The sequence below is a fragment of the Leptinotarsa decemlineata genome, unplaced genomic scaffold (genome assembly GCF_025532065.1).
Source record: "Leptinotarsa decemlineata unplaced genomic scaffold, Ldec_3_MD MMD2_tig00026328_RagTag_RagTag, whole genome shotgun sequence".
Lineage (NCBI taxonomy): Eukaryota > Metazoa > Arthropoda > Insecta > Coleoptera > Chrysomelidae > Leptinotarsa > Leptinotarsa decemlineata.
In genome coordinates, this window is record NW_027412688.1 from 19,277,685 (window position 1) to 19,298,764 (window position 21,080).

General features: G+C 37.5%; 1 protein-coding gene across 4 annotated transcripts in view; it reads left to right on the plus strand.

The window, feature by feature from the left end:
• LOC111502834 (E3 ubiquitin-protein ligase makorin-2) overlaps positions 1-21,080 on the plus strand; it is a 44,514-nt gene that overhangs the window by 16,030 nt on the left and 7,404 nt on the right. For 2 of the 4 annotated variants that reach the window (XM_023157000.2, XM_074182649.1), the window contains exon 6: positions 3,426-3,797. The exons of 1 other annotated variant lie outside the window; for it this stretch is intronic. In XM_023157000.2, the coding sequence (XP_023012768.2) occupies positions 3,426-3,640 (215 nt within the window). In that variant the 3' untranslated portion in view covers positions 3,641-3,797. Of the gene's footprint in view, positions 1-3,425; positions 3,798-12,636; positions 12,855-21,080 lie in introns of those variants that run through there. One more of the 4 variants, XM_074182650.1, reaches the window with a different exon arrangement.

Below are 21,080 nucleotides of genomic sequence, written 5' to 3' on the forward strand. Positions count from 1 at the left end.
TACTGGTTGTGATGCTATTGCTGTCTTCTAGCTGAAGCCTGTTCAACCATCACTTTGGAGTAGCCATTCCGTTGAAGACCATTTTTGATGATGTCTTATTCCTTCTCGAGATCTCCCTTTGAATTACAGAGCCCGAAAGCACGGTCTACTAGAGTATTGATGATTCCTCTCTTAGTCGATTGATGGTGGTTGGATTCCTGGTTCTGAAACTGGTATACAGATGTTTCCCACTTAGTGTCAGTCCTCTTCACCAATACCTTTAAGAAAGGCAATTCGTTGTGGACTTCCTTCCCCATTGTAAAAGTGACGAAAGGTCTTGCGTTGTTGATGTGCTTCAGGAAGGTATCTAGTTCTGTATTCTCATGGTTCTATATTATGAAGGTGTCAACGTATCTCAACCAGACTCGGGGCTTCTTGTGGGCTTCTTCAATGGGCAGAGTTTTAAACCATTCCATATATACGTAGGCTATAACCGGTGAAAGTGGCGATCCCGTTGGCAATCCTTCATCTTGCGTCGAGAATTCGACCTTCAGTTGGAAATAGCAGTTTCGTACACTTCATCCTAGTTATTCCATGATTGCTTGTATCGGTAAGTTCGTTCTCTCTTCTAGGTCCCCAGTAAATGCCAACCTCTTTTGTTAATGTCAGTGCTCCCCCATGTGAGGTTGTGTGCATTGACATTGAAGTCAATGATGAGCTGTGATCTGTCTGCTCGATAGGGCCTCACTAGTTTGTCCACATCCCTAGTTGTACGCTGATCCAATGACGATTTTTCAGGTCCCCATAACATTCGTCTGGTATGCCAGAGGCACCCTTGGTGATACCTTATACGGCCCAGGCATCATTCATATTCTGGCACAGATTACATAATTAATTAAACTGAATTAAACCCTCCACTTACACCTGGCAAGGGTTACCGTGGACTCACAGGGGAGGTCATCGTCTGATTTTTCTCCGGTAGGGTCCATTAGCTAAGCTATCGCATGCATCGTTCCGAGCTCCATAAAAGTACGGAAGTCCCACCACCACGACGAGGTTACGACACCGTTGATAGTGCCTACGCTTACGCTCAAACGATAATCTATCCAAACCAGAGGCGAAAAAGCTCTGCATGGTTGAATATAATGTATCGTCAGGTATAGCTGATTTAGCAAGCATTTTAAGGTACAGATTGCCAGTCAAGTTTTCTTCCAGAAATAATGGACCAATAAAGGCATTTTCAAGAATACCAGCACAAAAATTAACTTTTTGTGCGTATTGTGTGTGCTCTTCCTGAAAAGTATAGCGACAATTTTGTCGATTAACATTGACATTCAGAAAAAATGAACACTCATTGCTGAGACAGATGTTTAACAAAAGATTATGGATTGTATTGACTCGATGTGACATAATTTCACAATTTCATCCTCGTGGAGCTCTTGAAGAATTTGCATTTTATATGGATGAAATTTATGCACTTTCAGTGGTTTTCTTGCAGTCTCGCGTGACATTTCTGTCTGTTCTGATACTAATAGTAACTTCTCCATAAATTACAATAATTTGAAGAATGTAAACCATTTTTACACTTTTATATACTTATGAAAGTAATCACTAAACAGCTCAACAGGTACCTCTCTTTATACACAATAATACCAAATCGTTCAAATTTGCGAACCAATTTTTTGCCCGAAAACAAAAATATTTTACAGCAGAAGTAGCAAAATACGACGGTTATCTGTATCCTTTCTGCAATGAGAATTAAAAATTCAGCATTTACTCTAAACACAACTTTATTACGTTTCACTATTAGACTAGTTTTTGATCAATTGGGGCTAATGGCTAATGTTACCCCTAATAAAGGCTTGGAACGGTAACCCCTAATATTCTCACCAGTTCTGGTCAAACCATGCATCTCAGTATAGGCGTACTAATTACTACTGTTAGTTCAGAACGAAGGCTACAAATAGTCCTTGAAAGAGTCATTCTTGACAATCAAATTGACCTGTTTTTCGACTCCTCATACTGCTTACTGGACATTCACCAAATGATACATATACATTTCATTATTGTTCATTACAACTTGGGATATTCAACTGATCAGAGTAGTACTCATAACTGATCAAATGCCAATGTGAAAAATTTTACTTACAAAGGTATTTTTTCCATGTTGATGATTTATTCGTCAAAACGAAATACAATAATGTCACTTCCCAACAGCAACCCACAACGTGACCATGCATTTCAAAAGCGTGTCACAAGTATTTTCATTGAGGTGGAAGTTCTTCTGTACTAGCTATTACGTTGAAAATGAGCCCTAGTGATGTGGTGCTAGTCCTCAATCATTATTTACTGTTTTCAACGCCTTATATGTACTGTACTGTATTGAAAAATGCCAATATAAAGGGTGTTTATTGAAAATGCGGCAAAAATGAAGGGACTATTCCTTGGACTGTTCTAAGGATATTTTGTCCTTCGATGATTTTTGATAGGGCTCTTTGTTTCGAAGATACAAGACGAAAAATGATTTCGACAATAACAATTTTGGTAATTTTGAAATTATTAACGTAGCCGAAATAAAAGGAGGTATAGCGTACTACACTGGACCTACCAAGTAATAAAAAATCTAAAGTTTCCGTTGGTACCTATTAACAACATTCCTTTTATTTCAAATGACTGCAGACATTCAATTTGCTGGGTGTAACGCAATCAGAAACAGTCCTGGTGTTTTTGAAAGAGTTCGGGAGTCGATGAGAAGAATGGATTCTTGCATCCGACCGGGGGTAGTCATTTTCAACAGTTCTTGTACATTAAGAAACATTATATGTAATATTTGCTAATAAATTGTTATATATGATGGAATTGGCCGATACTTGATGAAAATCCATGATTAACGTTTTAAAAAACACTTTATTTTCAGATTTCCACTAAATGAATTTACGAAAACGCAACACGTGTTTCGCCATACAATGGCTTCTTCGGGCGTGTCTTTACTCAACGCCCGAAGAAGCAATTGTATGGAGAAACACGTGTTGCGTTTTTGTAAAATCATTTAGTGATAATCTCACAATCAAGTTTTTTTGAGTACGTTATAAATTGTTATTGTTGAAATTCTTTTTCGCTCCGTATATTCGAAACAAAGCGCCCTATCAAAAATCATCAAAGGATAAAATATGCTTAGGATAGTCTAAGGAAAAGGCCCTTAAATTTTTGCCGCATGTTTAATAAACACCCTGTAAAACATGGTATCACATTGATTAGTAATATTCTGAATTTGATACAATCCTACAAAAAGTAGGATTCTAAAATAAAAAGTGGGGAATCGGACGCTTATTGTGTATAGAAGTAGTGCTAGCAAAAGTCTTCGTTTGTATCAAATAAGTTGCATGGAAAATGTATCAACTTTGCTGAGCAGTATTCAATTCTGGTACATTCTATTTGTTCTTCAGCATTGCTCGAAAATGAAGCGGAAATGCTCCAACAAATCCTATTTTGGATAAACGACACTGACGAAGACTCTGAGGATGATTTCGATGACTTCGAACTCGACCTCGATGATCCCTACATCGCCATGCAGTATTACGATAGGGATGACATTGAAAGGTATATAGCCATGGACCGCATAGCCAATGGATCTGATGATGAATTTAATATGTTTTACTAGTGTTTTCATTGGACGTTCAACCTCTATTTACCTATATTGAGTTTTTCAGTTTAATGTTTTATCGGGATGTTTAAATCCATTATTTATACTTGCTATTAGATATTTTGGGAAATCATTTTGTGTAATTAATTAAGTAATACATTTTTTGTTCATTGAACTATATTTTAGTTGTGACCTGCTTAATTTTGATGATTCATTACCTGATTTGAGTTTGAAATTGAGAAAATTTGTTTAATTATTAAATATACTGTTGAAAATATCGTACCTTAGGTATCCCAAACAAAAACCACTTTACTAATATATCATCGTGGAAATACAGGGCAAACATGCGGCAAAAATTTAAGGGACTATTCCTTGGACTATTTTGAGGATATTTTGTCCTTTGATGATTTCTGATAGGGCGTTTTGTTTCGAAGATACAGAGCGAAAAAAAAAATTTACATAACAATTTATTATCAAAAATAACGTATAGTATTTCTCAATCTACAAGAACTGTTGAAAATGTCTACCCCCCGCTCAGATGTAAGAATGTAAGAATCCAATCTTCTCATCGACTCCCGAACTCTTTCAAAAACACCAGGATCGTTTCTGATTGCGTTACACTTACACCCAGCAATTACCCGATTTCTTAAATCTTCCACTTCTTCCACTGGAGTAGTATAAATTGATGACTTTGGATGGCCCCTATTTCTTGGTAGGTCTAGTGTAGTAAGTTATACTTTTATTTCGGCTACGTTAATAATTTTAAAATTACCAAAATTGATGTTGTCGAAATTCTTTTTCGCCCCATATCTTTTAAACGAAGCGCCCTATCAAAAATCATCAAAGCACAAAATATTGTTAGAATTGTCCAAGGAATATACCCTGCATTTTTTGCCGCATGTTAAATTAACACCCTGTATAATTCATCCTCTGCTACATCACGTGATGAAATTTGTTTTCAATGAGGTTCTTTGGTAAGTGTTACTTAGTTTTGTGAATATTGATAAACAAAATTTGTGAAGTGGATCAAAAGTATTATATAATAGTTATTCATCTTGAATATATTTGGGGGTAAGTGCACTGTGCATTCTATTGTCGAACATTTTTCCGATCTATTTGTTATTGGTATTTCGTGTTTTGTCAGCAAGCAAATAAAATGAAAACGACAAAAAACTGTACACCAAGTGATATGAGAGCTCCAAACAGCTAATTGTTAGAACACCATGTCCATTATAGTGTCCTTCCTTGCTATACTTTTCTCATTATTGACAGGAAAGGTAAGACCTGAACCAACACAAACACTGACTCCGCACACACACGTGAACTTCAATACTTTCTTGACGGTCTTCTTGCCAGCGAGGTTCGCATCATCAGGAAATAAACTGATCTAAATCCTTAACTCTAACATCGACTATGCATGTCTAAGAATATGAACACCAACTTTTTCTTTCAGTCATGTATCAAGTGGAAAACTTTCCAAAAAAAGTCTCTTACTTTTTTAACAGAATGATTTATGAAATGTAAACAGTTGGATATTAATAGGTGATGTCAGATTTGACGATTCAGTATAGTTCATTTTCTGATAACTTCTACCTTTTATTAAGGACGGCTATCAATGTAAGTTCATTTTCAATATTGAGTTGATATTTGCAGATATTTGGTTTTTGAAAACTCGTATGAGTAAAAAATATGTTCTCAAATTCACTACAAATTAATTATTCTGAAAATTCTTCTGGATAAAGTAGCCCTTTTGCTACGCGAGTCCACATGGATTTAGAAATCAAGTACCTGTAATATGAAGTGATTTTTTTTATAGGCATATGAACTTTACAAAAACTAACGAAAAAGCTCGAGTAGGCATTTAGAAATACTCATTGTTTTTGAATTAAAATTCATTGAGAAAATAAATTGATTGATCAATACACTTGGAAAATTTGGAGTCAAATCAATAGAAGATACGAGGACATTCGAAACTTGTATATGTATACGGACAGAAAACTCTATTTTCTGTGCATTTTGAAGACATCACTCCAAACCAATGTCGTCTTGATTTCAAACAAGTTGAAGCCTGGCTCCCTTACCCTGATGCTCGTTCAGAAGGAGCAGCGGGTCATAACTGATCATGAATGTCCTCAGACATCAGTACCGCTCTTCACGGTGGACCCCTGCTTGGCTGGGGTGTTTGGATGAAAATATTGTCCATCTTTTAAGGGGGGACATGAGGGCCTCATTCAACAGAGTGTCTGGGCCTTCTATATCGGGAAGGGTCGTCTACAGCATAATCTCTAGCTTCCCTGACGTAACGGATTACCGTGGGTTTCTGCGCAATCAAAGACTTGCCGATTCCTCGACTGAATGGACTGCTGAATGGAAGGCAGCTGCAAATCTCTGCGGATGGCTTCGTTCCGTACGAACCACGGAGCATTCACAATCATCCGTATCAACTTATTTTATTTTGCAATCTCTCCAGAATGGAGATATTAGACGGAACCGCTTGTCCCCAAACGCCTAAGGCTTGTAGATCGTGATTTTATTCTTAACGGTCAGTTTGCATCGTCTATTGATCAGAGGGTACATACTTTTGATCCGAACCTCGATCTTTGCCTTAACAGTTGTGATGTATGTGTTCCAAGTGAGCCTACGGTCTATTAGAAGACCGAGGTACTATATCCGCGCTTGCTAGTCGATCTCCCTTCCAGAGATCCTCACTTTTCTAGCCGGAGAAGATGTCGTTCTTCCCATGGTTATCGCCTGAGTCTTGTCCGGGTTCACTCGGATCTTCCATTCGAGGTACCAGCGCTCGAGGTCGTCCAATGCACGTTGCACGTAGACGATCCCGAGCTCCCGACCCATGGAAGACGAGAGGAGAACCGTATTGTCGGCGTATAGAGATATCTTCACACGCTCTGACTTCGAAAGGTCACTGGTGTAAAAGAAGTACAGCGTGGGAGAGAGCACGGCCCCCTGTGGCACTCTAACTTGAAATGTTCTGTCTTTCAGGAAATACCCAATTCATCGGATCAGGCCCCGAGGCAGGTCGAATGCAATTAGTTTGTGTAGAAAGCCTTCGTGCCATACACGGTCAAAGGCCTTCGAGATGTCCAATAAGACATGAACTTTTCGATTCTGATTCAGTTCCGCAATGGTGTTTTCGACCAATCTCAGAGCCTGTAACTCAGTGGAGTGTTCTCTCCTGACGCCGAATTGTTCGTCAGGTAGAACATTTCGGTTCTCGACTTCTGCGGTGAGTCTTTGGAGTACGACTCTTTCAGCCAGCTCAGCCGCCGACGAAAGCAGACTGGTCGGGCGATAGTTCTGCGGGAACAGCAAGTTCTGATGCTGTTTTGGGATCATAACGACGCAACGATCTCATGCTTCCACCTTCTGGGGAAGTATCTGAGGGCCAACGAACTGTTGATGATCAGTATTAGGTTTTTGACGCAGTTTTCCGGAAGCCTCTTCAATGGCCTATTGGTTATTGAATCGACCCCTGGGGCTTTCTTGGCCTTTGCGGCCTTGATATAACCCTTTATCTTCTCCACAGTAGCCGGGCGAATTATATCATCGTCATCTTCCCTAAGGAAGGTACCCGATCTTCCAGCAGAATATAGCGGTCGATGCCTTCTCAGGCGATTTCTCTCCCGTATCAAGGCTTTGATACGGGGGGGAAACTCATTGTAGCTCTTCAGCGGACTCTCATCCCTGGAGGTGGCCACTCGAAATGCATCATTCACAAAAAGCTCGAAACGTTCAACTGCCGCGTCGAGTTTGTCGGGAGAGCGAAGTGATTCTGGGAGTAAATGATTGCTCGGTGGGTTGTAAACCGAGATTAGTCTGTGAGAATCCCTGCTCAGTCGAATTTCGACGCCCACGACCTCAGTTCCGTGTAATCGGGCACTGTCAATGCCGCATTGGATACACTGAAGGGATCGCTTGACAAAGATGCCAACTCCCCGTGCAGCACGTTCAACACGTTCTCTGTGAAAGAATCTGTAATTTGGAATGACAATAGAGCCACATCGATGTTATGTTCGGTTAGAAAATTCTCAAAGTCCAGACTTATGGGGCGAATGCTATTTGCATTCCAAAAACTTCAGAGATTTAGACAACGTTGGTTGTCTAGACATTGACAGTTCCGGTAAGCACGGAGGTATTCACCGTGAACATTTTCTCGAGCACGATGCATTTGACGAACAATTTCTTCATTTGGTCTAGTGCGGCATAGATGTCTGAAGCGCCTTGCGTCTGAGGTAAGGGCTCAGATCGAGAGGGAGTGGGCCTTACAGAGTTGCTGGTACCCTTGGATGCAGCTCTGGTAAAGCTGACCTACTCCTGGACACATCCAGACCCCGCAGGTCTTCCTGAGGGGAAGGCAGATTTGCATCTGGGCTTTTTCTAAGCCTTTGGATACTTAGGTCAGCCTCTGTAATTGGCGATATGAACCATTTTGCAATTATTGCATTTCGGAGGGTCTGACCTGGGCTTTTTGCAGGCGTTCGTGAGGTGCCTGCCGGCGCACTTAACACAAATTGGAACCGCCAAACAATTTCTTTGGCAGTGGCCGATGTGCTGGCAACGGTGGAACTGACCCACCGAAGTTTTGGGGTGCTGGGGTTGGACCTGAACCTTCACACTCAAGAGGTCAGTGATCTCGAAGATGATCTTGTGGTCTTTACTGACCAGAACGAGAACCATTGGCATGGGTTTGTTGCCAAGCTTCATTCGCGTGACCGAAGTGAGGTCAAAGCCCCTAGCCTCTAGCTCCTCACGTATATCCTCAACCGTGAAGTGCTCTGGCACACCCCTGAAGACGGCACGAATTTGCCGGTCCACAGGAAGTGAGTAAGTATGGTAAGTCGTCAGGAGTCACAGGCTGGACTTTATTGCCGTCATGTAGATTTACAGCTTTGGAGAAGGTGCTGTCTTGGTCACTTTGACCCACTTGTCCTTCTGAGGTTGTTCATTCTGTCTATGAGGGGTGGGGGGGACCAGGCTCCAGGTCCTGGGTAGTCCTGACATTGTGCTCAGAATCCTCTGAGACACTGTCTGTCTGCATGTTTGGACTGATGTCCATGTCATTTTTTTTCACGAGGTGTAGCCACCTCGCGAGCCCGACTTCGTGTCACTGGGCGGGACGAAACTTCCGATTCGAAATAGTAGTTCCGTGCTTCGTCCCTCTCGCTGTCGATAACAACTTTTTTTGAGATTTTTTTTGTTTTTTTAGACTTTTCCTTTCGGATCCAGTCGTCTACTCTACGACTGGACACATCAGGCAGCGGAAGGAAATCCTCGTTGATACGTCGTTTTTTCAACATATTTGTCAGAATCGCGAGCTGAAAATTCATTGTCAGGCGGAGCATTAGCCATTCCCTGTTTCTTAGCTGTCAGCTTTTGACAGCTGGCCCAAGGAACTGGCAATGTGCTGCCATGCAAATCTGCCTGGTTCAGGCCAAAGCATGAGATTAGTTGGCAAACAATGCTAACTATCTCAGCCTTGATCCTGCCAGCCAGACCGCGAAGCAGTTCCTCCATACTGCTTGACTTTTCTTTAAAGCTAAGAAACACCAATGGAAACTTGAGCAAAATGAACGCAACGAAAATGATAAATTGGAGCCTACTCACCGAAAAAACGTTGTATCCTGCTCAACACAACGCACAAACTAATAACAAGCCAGAAACACTACAGTAGTTGATCATCAACCAGAAACATGTTTTACACAGGAACGCACAGACACGTCAGCTCTCTTCCGTTGTCGCCAACGGAATTTGTGTGTGTGTGTGTGTGTGTGTACATCACTCCAAGAATGCAAAATTGCCAATAATTTTTATACTTTATGAAACGGCTTAGGTATCTTGTGTTCCTTGATTTTCTTTGAATTGATTAAATTATTTTATAAATATCAATGAAATGTCTGTATTTCCACCAATGTATTGAAAACATGTATGTTTTAGTTTCGTTTCGCTACAAATAAAAAATAAACAAATATTAGAAGATGAAAGTTGTTAGTAATTCAAGTTATATCAAGGCTATATTGAAGTCATCGTTTCAAAAGGCGAAAAGACCAATTATTTTGATTCCTTATGAAACAGCATATCGTCGCTGTCTCTGCAAAATGTCGTATTTCTAATAGTGCTTTTTCAGGGAATACAAAATCTGCTCTCAATCGTTTCTTTTATTTATTATTCCTGTTTGTTGGTGAAGAATTTTATTCTTTCTATTGGCATACGATATATTATAGAATAGTGTCTACTAATACAAGTAGCCAGTTAGCGCCAAAATTGAAAAAATAAAAATTTCGGCATACGAAATTAATTATAGATCTCATATGATAAGTTGATGAAAATTATCTTTTTTCTAAATTAGGATTGGGTTTGTTTGTTTCATAATAGGTAGGTCGAAGTTAAAAAAAAGGTATTTGTATAATATGAGTATTTTGAGGAGTGGTGACGTTAGTGAATAATAATATTGTAGTGATAATTTTTTTTCCGATTTTTTCATGCACTTTTTTTGATGTTATAACTAAAAACTGCACCCTTATAAAAAGTCCAGACATATCCAGCATTTGCTTCTGCTATTAAGGATCATGTCTTAAACATCAGGGGCCTTCAAAATCAAATCGGGGCGACGATTCGGCTCTGGGACAGCTGGCAACTGCTCTGATTTTAGAAGAAGATCAGGCGTAGTATAGGTACCTACATTGAATTAGCCAGTGATGCTAGCGGGTTAATTATAGATTTCCATCATAGATACTCTGTTGTCCATCTTGATTTATTGATTCTGCATCTGAGTCAAAATCTCCAGGACATTTTGGCGACTGTGTCTACGGAAGAATGGTTATTTGAAAAGGTTGGGTATATAGTTGTTCGTTTACAAGATACAAATTGTTGAAAATTTTCAAAACGTGGTTGGTTTTAGTCATACGTTTTTTACAATTTTAGTTATTTTCATCGAAAATATTACAGGAAAAAGTTGTTTATTTTGACGAGATCCACCACGTACTAAATTTTTGTAATGTTCTCAACAATTTCACTCAGTTCCCTAGGAGCTAAGTAATATGCATCGATATAGAAAATTTTAAATATTTCGAAAACGATCACGTCCAGCGTTGTTGAAGAAGAGTAACTTTTTTACTTGGAAAAGGTGTGGGAATTAAGATTTTTCATGAAAAGTACCAAACGTTCACTAGCGCATCTAGCGCCTGCTAGATATTAGAGTAAAGGAGCCAAATATGAGACACTGCCGTAATATGAGACCCTCCCTCAACAGATGAACAACTTGGATTATTTCGAATGTGTGAATTCGGAACGCACGTCGGCTATATTGGCGACATTTCGTGAAGCGATTGACAGTTCTGGCTGCGCGCCGTTGTGTATTACACGTGTGTTTCTGTTTTGACAATTGAAAAGTTTTTATCGAACTATTTATATTGCAGATTTACTAATAAAAGGTAACCTTATTTGTGTATTACAGAGTATGCCATAAGTAGGTATTAATACTAATTATAGTAATTCAACTATAATATCTTTGTAGATTCTTAAGGATGCCTAACCTCTAAAATTATTTAGAAATATTGAAAATTCCTAATATGAGACCCTTTGGGTTCTACTTTTCGATTCTTCAGATGACTCCATTACCAAAACGACAAAGATGGGATAAAAATACAATGATTTTAGCTGTCAAGACGGTCAGAAATGGAGAAATGGAGTACAAACGTGCAGCAAAATTGTTTAATGTTCCGAATGGAACACTATGTGAAAAAAACGTCTCTATTCCCCGAAAAATTTGTATCTATTAGGCTTAGGCACAAATCTGTGCTTAGGGAGGAACTAGAAAATCAGTTAGTGAGTTATTGTATTGAAATGGATCAAAGGTTTTATGGTTTAAGAAGAGGCGATATACGACGACCTTTTCTGTTGATAAGGGCATTGCAGAAAAGAAATAGCTACGTGGGTTTTTACGCAGACATGTCAATTTATCAGTACGATCTCCACAGGTATCGTCTGCTAGAGTAAAGGCTTTTAATCCAGGAAGCCAATTTTTTTTAAATATATGAACCTAGTTTTGAAAAAATTCAGCGGCGTCCGCATCGACTTTACAAGGTGGACAAAACAGGTTTGACAATTGTTCAACATCAACACAGCAAAGTAATATCATGCAAAGGTGAGAAACAAGTAACAGCTGTACAGTCAGCGGAAAGAGGTGCTAATTACTGTGATCACGTGTATGAATGCAGTGGGTAATTATGTTCCATCTTTGATTATTTGGCCTCGCAAGAACATGAAGTAGGAACCATCTGGTTCCATTTATGCGTGTCATACTTCTGGTTGGGTTCAGACAGATATTTTTACGAAATGGTTTGATCATTTTGTTGCATTCACCAAGTCGACACCTGACGATCCCATGCTGTTGGTATTGGATGGCCACTATAACCACACGCGAAATTTAGACGCGATAAACAGAGCTCGAACCAAAAATGTCATTATTGTTTGCTTACCGCCTCATTCGACACATAAAATGCAACCAATCAATGTGGGGTTCATGGGTCCACTAAAGACTTTTTATGCACAGGAAATCGAGAATTTGATGCGAAACCACCCTGGTAGATCTGTAATGGCCCTTTACATTAAAAGTATTCTGTGCAGTGCTTATGATAGAGCTGCTACAATGGAAAATTCAGTAAATGTCTTTAGAAAAACTGGATTATGTCTGTGCAATAAAAATATTTTCAGAGAGCATGAACCTTCATCTGCTGCGATACGTAGTCCAGTTCAACCGACGCAGAAGAGTAGCGAAAACACGGCACTGCAAAATTTTAATGAAATTGCTGTTGCTGGACCATCTAGTCAGTATGTTACACCAGCTGACATTAGTCCACTTCCAAATATTACCCACGACAGCACAAAGAATAGAGACAGAAAACCAGGAAGTGCCAATATTATCACATCATCACCTTATAAATCCGATTTAGAGGCAAGTCTTTCACATATTACAGCTAAAAAGAAACCTGCTCTAGTGCTCACAACAAAGAAAAAGACGACATTATCAAAACGAAAGACCACCGCTGGTCGTAAAAATAAGGCTAAGACGTCATCATCGTCATCCGATGCTTCTGATGAAGAAATTGAATTTCTAGATGACAGCTTCGATGATGACAGTGACGCTGATGCTGAGTGTCTGTTTGGTGGTTACTCGGAAGCTCAGCGTGGAGAGCAATGAGTACAGTGCAACAAGTGCTATCGCTGGTCCCACGAAAATTGCGGAGTAGAAGATGCCAATTTCATTTGTCCACTGTGCCAAAAACAATGGAAGCTTAATCATAATTAAAGGTATTATAATAGACATCCTTAAAAAAACATTTTTTTTGTGTTTTTTTTAATATTTCGAAATATTGATTTATTATTCTTTCTTTTCTTTGTCTGCAAAGTATTTGATAAACAAATATATAATTGATAATACAAGACCGTTCTGTTAATTTTTATGTTATATTTACTATTTATTTCGTAATTTTCCTAAAATGGGTCTCATGTTTCATCATATCTCATGTACTTCACCCTACATGAAAATTAATACGAAATTATGATTTCCTACGTCAAAAAACCCCGAGTACCAAATTTCGTGTATCGTGTATCGCCGAAACGAAGCATTTCCCGACAAAGGTTTGTATAGACTTATTTTATTAAAATTGTCTCAGGAATAAGTTACTTGAATATTTTAACGTACTTATGTTACACCTTGTATAGTCCCGCATATAAATGTACATGTATACCAATTTTTATATTTGAGACATATTACTCATGTTACTCCGTCAATAAGTTATATCTAATAATTCTTCACGGCGACAAACATACAAATGAAAAATATTGTAATTACTATTAATCTTACAAACTTATGATTATATCTTATGCCTCATAAAGTAAATTTGTTTCGTTATCAGCATCTTGAATGAAGTTATTGATATCATCCTTTGATAAAACGATAAAACTTCAGATTTCTTTTCTCGATATCCGTCGCTTTTGTTATTAAGAACGGGACTAGCTTTGAAAACTTCCTTATATCAATATTTTCCTTAACATTCAATGAACTTTTCCAACAGTGAATATACACTCCATAACGTGAGAGGTTTTATAATTTTTTATTTTCAATAGCATGTAAACACGTTTTCAGAAACCTTTTTTGCATGTTTCTCGTCGCACCATTCACGAAATTGGTCATGTTTTCTCATATACTAACTTAGATTTGGCTGGTAACATATTAGATACTATTGCATTTGTTTTCTCAGATATTATATCTAATAGGGTATCACTACAACTATTATAATCAACATCAATCTTCTTGAAAAAAACACGCGGTTTGCCATTAACGACTAGAAAAAATTGAAATGTCGGAGACGAAATCAAAAATCCGGGGTGTTTTCCAAAATAATGAGTTTGACCGAAATGCATGAGAATGCCAAGATGTCAGGAAAGCATCAATGATACATAATTTACGAGATATTTTTTTTTATTTGCTAAATCGCTTCAACCTCTTGGGTTATTAGCGAAAAGGTTACTATTACAACGAAAAGGTTACTATTACAATTTTGTTATGATATTGATTAATCTAACGTATTCTATAATATTTGTATAAGAACAATTGCTGCCGAGTGCTTCTTCTAATGTAGGTGGGATATTACAATTTTTTCTTTCTTGTTCGAATTGCGGGCAATCTATCAAAATGTGTTCTATTGTTTGTTTCATGTCACATATATAACACGGTTCAGGTTCCTTTTTTATCAAGTAGGCGTGTGTTAAATTTGTATGTCCGAGTCTCAAACGCTTTATCAACACTTGTGATTTCCTGTTCATCGGTAATATTCCCCATGGTTTCACTGAAACTTTGATTTTTCGCAGCTTGCTAACTGAGTCATTCCACCGGTTTTGCCACGATTTTTGCAACTCTGATTTCAGGTGGTTGTTCAGGTCACATACTAATAGATCCGCTACGTTTATTGCATCTGCCATATTAATTGATGCTCGAGCGAGTTTATCTGCTTCCTCGTTTCCACTGATTCCACGTGTGATGGGATCCAGATGAAAACGACTATCTTCCCTTTTTGTTGAGCTTTGTATAACTCTTGTTTGATTTTTGCTGCCATTGCGTTCTTGGGGTATATTTTCTTCAGAGTATCCAGAGAACTGAGAGAATCTGTCATCAGTACATAAGTGAGTTGGTGTGTACTGTTTATATGTTTCATGGCTCCATAGATAGCATACATCTCAGCAGTGTATACACTGCTTTGGGATGGAAGTTTATATTTCAGTGATATATCTTGTGTGATAACCGCTGCTCCAACTCCTTCCACTGTTTTCGATCCATCTGTGTAGACTTTCGTGTAACCGGGATATTCGTCCAGAATATTATTTAAACTTTGAATGATTAGTTCTCTGTTCGTTGAGCATTTTTCAAAACGAGTCAATTCTGTTATCATTTTTGGTTGTTGCACTATCCACGGTGGAGGAAATTCAAAACTTGGTGTGAGGCAGGTTGGTAGGGTTAGATTAAGGTATGAAAGATCCATTTGTACTCTATGATGGAATGGTTTTGTAGTTCTTGGCTTGTTGTAAAGTGTTACTGGTCGTTCATTTCTATTATAGAGGTTCGATCTGTTTCTAGTAGCATGAGTCTTAGATATATTCTTCTATCTTCAAGGGAAGGTTCTCCAGATTCGCTATACAAACTATCCACTGGCGTTGTCCTGAAAGCTCCTAGTGCTAGGCGAAGTGCGGTGTTGTGAATACCATCCATTATTTTCAATGTGGTTTTATTTGCCGATGAGTAAGCTGCAGCTCCATAATCCATTTTCGATCTTATTAATGATCTATACAGAGACAGCAATGTCTTCCTGTCTGCTCCCCATTCTTTATTTGCTAGTGTTTTTAGTATATTTAGCCTTGCTTGACACTCTATTGCTAATTGCCTTATGTGTTCTTTCCATCTCAACCTTTGATCAAAAATCATTCTTGAAAATTTCACTGTGTCTTTCTTAGGTAATTGTTCGTTATTCAATATTAACGATGGGAGGTTGACAATAGTTTTCTTCCAGAATATTACATGTGCTGTTTTAGTTGGTGAGAATTGAAAACCAGTTTTTTGAGACACTTTTACTCTTTCCGAATATAACCAAGTCATCTGCGTATAAGCGACCTTTGAGTGGTAGTTTTAAATTATTCATAATTTCGTTCATGGCAATGATGAATAGTGTAGGGCTCAAAACCGATCCTTGAGGTATTCCATTTTCTTGCTCTCTTTTCGAGGATAGGACACCATTGGATTTCACTTGAAATTCTCTATTTATTAGAAAGTTGTTGATGAAAGAAAGGCAATGTCCTCTAATGTTATGTCTGTGTAGGCATGTAACAATTCCGTATCTCCAACCTGGTCATATGCCCTCTTAATGTCAAAAAATATTGCAATTGTTTTCTGTTTATTAGCGAATGCTTCATGAATTTCATTTTCTAGGGCCAAAATGTTGTCTACCGTTGATCTATTTGGGTGAAAACCATTTTGGTCTGGGCTGATGATATTTCTGTTTTCTAATGTCCACAATAATCTTCTGTTTACTATTTTTTCTAATAGTTTCCCCATAGCACATGTCAATGATATTGGTCTGTATGATTCTGGGTCGGTTCTCTTTGATTTTGGTTTCAATATTGGGATTATAGTGGACTCTCTCCATTTCGTTGGATATTTGTGATGTAGCCATATTATATTGAAGAGTTTCAGCAGATGTTTGTGGGCATTAGATGGAAGATTCTTCAGAAATACCATGGGAATGTTGTCTGGTCCAGCACTCGTTTCTTTACAAGAATTTAGGGCTTCCTCATATTCCTTTTCTTGTATAGGGATATTGAGTGGGTCGTTTCCTCCCGTTGTATAGTCGATGTGATTGAGTTCTTCGATTTTTTTTCAATTTCCCGAAGTTTTCCTCATAGTTGTTATTGCTTGATCGAGATTGATAAATATTTGCTAATGTTTCTGCAATTTGATGATCTTCGACTATAATTTCATTGTCTACTTGTAAGTGGTTGATTTTATATTGATGATGAGTTCCTGAAATTTTCTTTATTTTCGTCCAAACCTCTGTCGTTGGGGATGAGCTGTTTATTGTAGACACATAGTCCATCCATGATTTTTTCTTTGCCGTTTTAATTATGCATCTAGATATTGCTCGAAGTCTTTTGAATTTCGTTTTATTTTCTGGTGTTGGTCGTCTTTTGTATTTGTTGAATGCTTTTTTATAGTTTTTTATAGCTTCTGCACAATTTTTGTTCCACCATGGCACTGGTTTATGATGACGAATGTAAGTTGTTTTCCCTACATATAACTCCGCTGCTTCAAGTATTATTTTTTCAAAACTTTCATGACTGTTGTCTTTATCTTCTGTTGTTATGCAAGTAGATATTTTATTTTCTATATGTTGCGAAAAAAGCTTCCAGTCGGCATTTTTTAAATTCCATTTTGGTAAAGGTGGAGTATTATCATTAGGCTGATATGTTTCTAAAATTATTGGATAGTGGTCACTATTATAGGTATACTCCATTCGTAGCCATTTGAATGATGGATATAAGTTGCCGTCGCAAATCGTTAGGTCTAGTGGTGTAGCTACCCCTGTTCTGATGTTGAACCTTGTTGGGCTACCATCATTCAATAGACACAAGTTGAATTGTTCTATTGCTTCTTCTATAAGATTTCCTCTGTGATCCGAATATGTGGCTCCACATGAATGATGGTATGCATTCATATCTCCTAGTATTATTCTGGGAACTGGTATTTGTTCTATCAGTTCATGGATTTGTTTTCTAGTTATTTAGTCCCCGGGTGGTAAATATATATTACAAATATTTATGTCTGTTTTACCCTTTATCGAGACAGCAATTGCCTCTAAATTTGTCTGTAGGGGAATCCTTTTTGTAGTGAATTCTTTTTTAATCATTATTGATACTCCTCCACTTGCTACCTTTTGATTTGGTCGTATTTTATTAAAATTATGAAATTTCTTCAAAGGCTCTAGATCTTCTAGTTTGAGATTAGTTTCTTGCAGGCAAATAATATCTGGATTTTCTTCCGCCATAATAATTTGTAGCATAGGTAGGTTATTATAGAGACCATTGATGTTCCACTGTAAAATTTTATTAAATGGTACGTTATCCATGAATGTAATGACAAAAAAAAAATGTTAGTTTTGTGACAAATCACTTTCATTGTCAGTGGTTATATCACTCTGTAGTTGAATATCCAGGTGTTTTAATAGGCTTTTTCTCAATTTGGTGATTCTAGTTTTGATTGCTCTTTCTTGTATATGTGGATATATTTTTGTTAACATGTCGATAAGTCCTGCAAAGTTTTTCGTGTAATTTTCAACTATATTAATTGGGTCCGGTGTTCCTTTGATATTTTCTAGTAAGTCTTTCATTTGAGTAAAATTCAGTAACATTGGAGGATTCTGTTGATTTATGTAGTCTTCAAGTGTGGCTGGTGGAGGGTCTTTTGCAGTGTTTTTTTTTTCTTTGGATTTGGGGAACTAGTCATTGGTGTTTTGAATTGCAAAGTTATATTCGTATTTGGATCAGGTGGAGTTTTTGTTTCGTCTATGCTTCTTTTAGCTCGGTGCTGAGTACTGTTTGATGCTGATTCGTTTGGAATTTCGGACTGTACCTGGGATTCTCCGCTTGCTGTAGTATTGGAGTAGATATTATCTGTTGATGGTGGAGGATTCAGTAATGTAAGGATTTGAGGTAAGGGTGACGGATTGGGATTTAAATTGAGGGTATCATTTGTGGTTGTATTATTCGTTGTTGTGTTGATACAGTATGCTGCTATATGACCTGTCTGTTTGCATTTATAACAAGTTTTGCTGTCATCAGATATGAAGATTCTGTATGTGGTATCCTCGAACTCGATCAAAACTGACTCTGGTACTGTTGTATTCATTGGACTAATGAAGACTTGTCTACGGAAACTCAATATGTGGCTGAACTCCGGTAATGTGGCATTAATTCTCAGTGGTGTCATTGGCGACAGTAGTGTGATTCCCATTTTCTCCAGTTCTTTGATAAGGATTTCATTGGGTATTGAGGGACAGACATTTGATAGTACAATCCTTTCTGATGGCGTTACATAACGCCGGGCTTGTATTCTGGTATTGTTCATTTCAATGATTCCGCCATGTTCAGTCATGAATTTGTCCACAATACTTTGGGATGCAAAATACACACATATTCTGTTATTTGAGAGTCTTGAAGAATATATAATGTTTTTTGGGTTCACTATTTCTCCTAAAGGTATAAGATATTCTTGTAGTTTGGTTTCCTCCATCGCGGGAAATATTATTGCCTGTTCTTTTGATGGATATCTATGTTGCGTGAGTACGGTGGAATAGCTTCTGTTGATGACTGGTTCTATTTGACAGTTCCTAGAACTCCTGTATTCAGGAATATCTTGATTTGTTCGCGACATCTTTATTTTATAGTCCGCCCCTGTTCCCCCATGCACGGTGCCGTACAGAAAAACAGGTATTGGCCGACTTCGCTTACTGATAAGAGTTCAGAGTTTGATATTTGCAAGAACATACACTTTTTACACCTTTTTTTAGTTTTATCACTCGTAGAATTTATTAGCGGACACTACAACCATTCACGACGGATTGTCGACGAAATATTTTCCTAGTCTCTTTTCTTCATTTTTTTTTCTCATTTGTACACCTGTTTCGGATATTTACAGTTACTACTTCGTGAAGAGAGAAAACCTGCTGCCTATCAAGTTTTGAAAATGTTCCCCACGTATCCAAACCCATTTTCCACAATACCGCAACTCTCAGTTTCGACAAATAATGAATATATTCAATATCTGTCAAATTTTTTTATTCTAAAGAAAATTCGCAATTTGACTCTGATAATATTCTGTAACTCAGGGATCTGTGATGAATGTGACAGGTGTTTTCATGAGAACTGTATCGAAAATTTGAAGTTTATCCAAACATATTGAAATTGTTCTGAATTTGTATAAATTTCTTGAGGTTCATTGGCGGTAGATTCGGATACATTTCATTGAACTTTCTACATGTTCTGCTGATAATTTTGTCACACTGTCCAAAAATAGTAAACAAATTCATAAGAACTTCGTTTGAATAGTTTTGTTCCATCGTTTTGAAGGTATTTGCAACTTCTGAAGTGACGAAAATGTCGATATTATTAGGAGAATGTCACAACGCTACTGTCAAATAGTAATCATGACCTGCTTACCAAATACCGAATGGAAATACCATTCTGAAGGGACATTTTCACAAATAAATGTTCATAAATCCGAAACTTGACTAGTTAGGTATAGGTATGATATACATAGAAAGAAAGCAAATTTCAGCAGCTTTCCGAATTTCAATAATATACAGGGTGTTCCATTTAAAATAATCAAATTTCAGCAACTTTTTCAAGCAAACGAAAAACTGTATTTTTTTACCACCCTGTATTGAAGTAACGGAGATTAGGCTGACGTGTGGGAAGTGTCCAAGTATCACCTAACTCCAAAACAAATTTCGATATCATAGTACTTCTTAACTAAAAGATATCGGCATTTTCAGAAGTCATGATTTTCGAAGAAAAAAATTGAAATTAATTTTTATTTCGAAAACGGTAACAGATAGGTATAGGGAAATATCAAGAAAAGTTGTCGGGCAATTGTTGGAGATTCCAAAAATAATATTATATACAGAGTGTTCCATTTGAAAAATCAAAGTTGCTACTGCTTTCTAATAGAAGCGGCAACACCGCATTGTCGAAAATATTTAAGTTGGCTAGAGAATGTCCGAATATGCCCTCCATTAAATTTTCAAAGTGATCCGTTGTCTGGTTCACCAGAAACGTCTAATGTGCCATCCACCGTGAATCAGCCTGTATATGGTGTGTAATTTATAATTTTGTAAGAGATGAGATAATTCATATTTATTGTCCAGTTTCAATAAAAACCATTTTGAAAACATAATATTAACTTCCTAGTCACATAATTTAAATATATGCTAATGCGTTGTGAGTTAGTTACCAAAAAGAAAATATTCATTTTCAAATTGATACGTTTTGAGCACTTGTTTAATTTTTAGTATCTACCGAACTTATTTTTTGTTGGTCTTAGCGGATTTTCATTCCTATATTTTCATGTAATGCAACTTCTACTCAATTTATTAGTACACAACTAATGTTGAAAAAACCTACAAATGTTTTCGGATATCAATAACTAACTGACCCGTCGAACTTCGTACTGTCTTGGAATCAATTAATACTTTTTCCAATTGTTTTTGTGAAGCTTGAAGTCGGGCTATAACAACGCGGCCTGTCATGCGAAGTCATTTTCATCCTTAGTAATAGATTTTGTGTCGGAAAAAAAGTAGATTTTTCACCTTAAACAATAGAAAATATATTTCACATA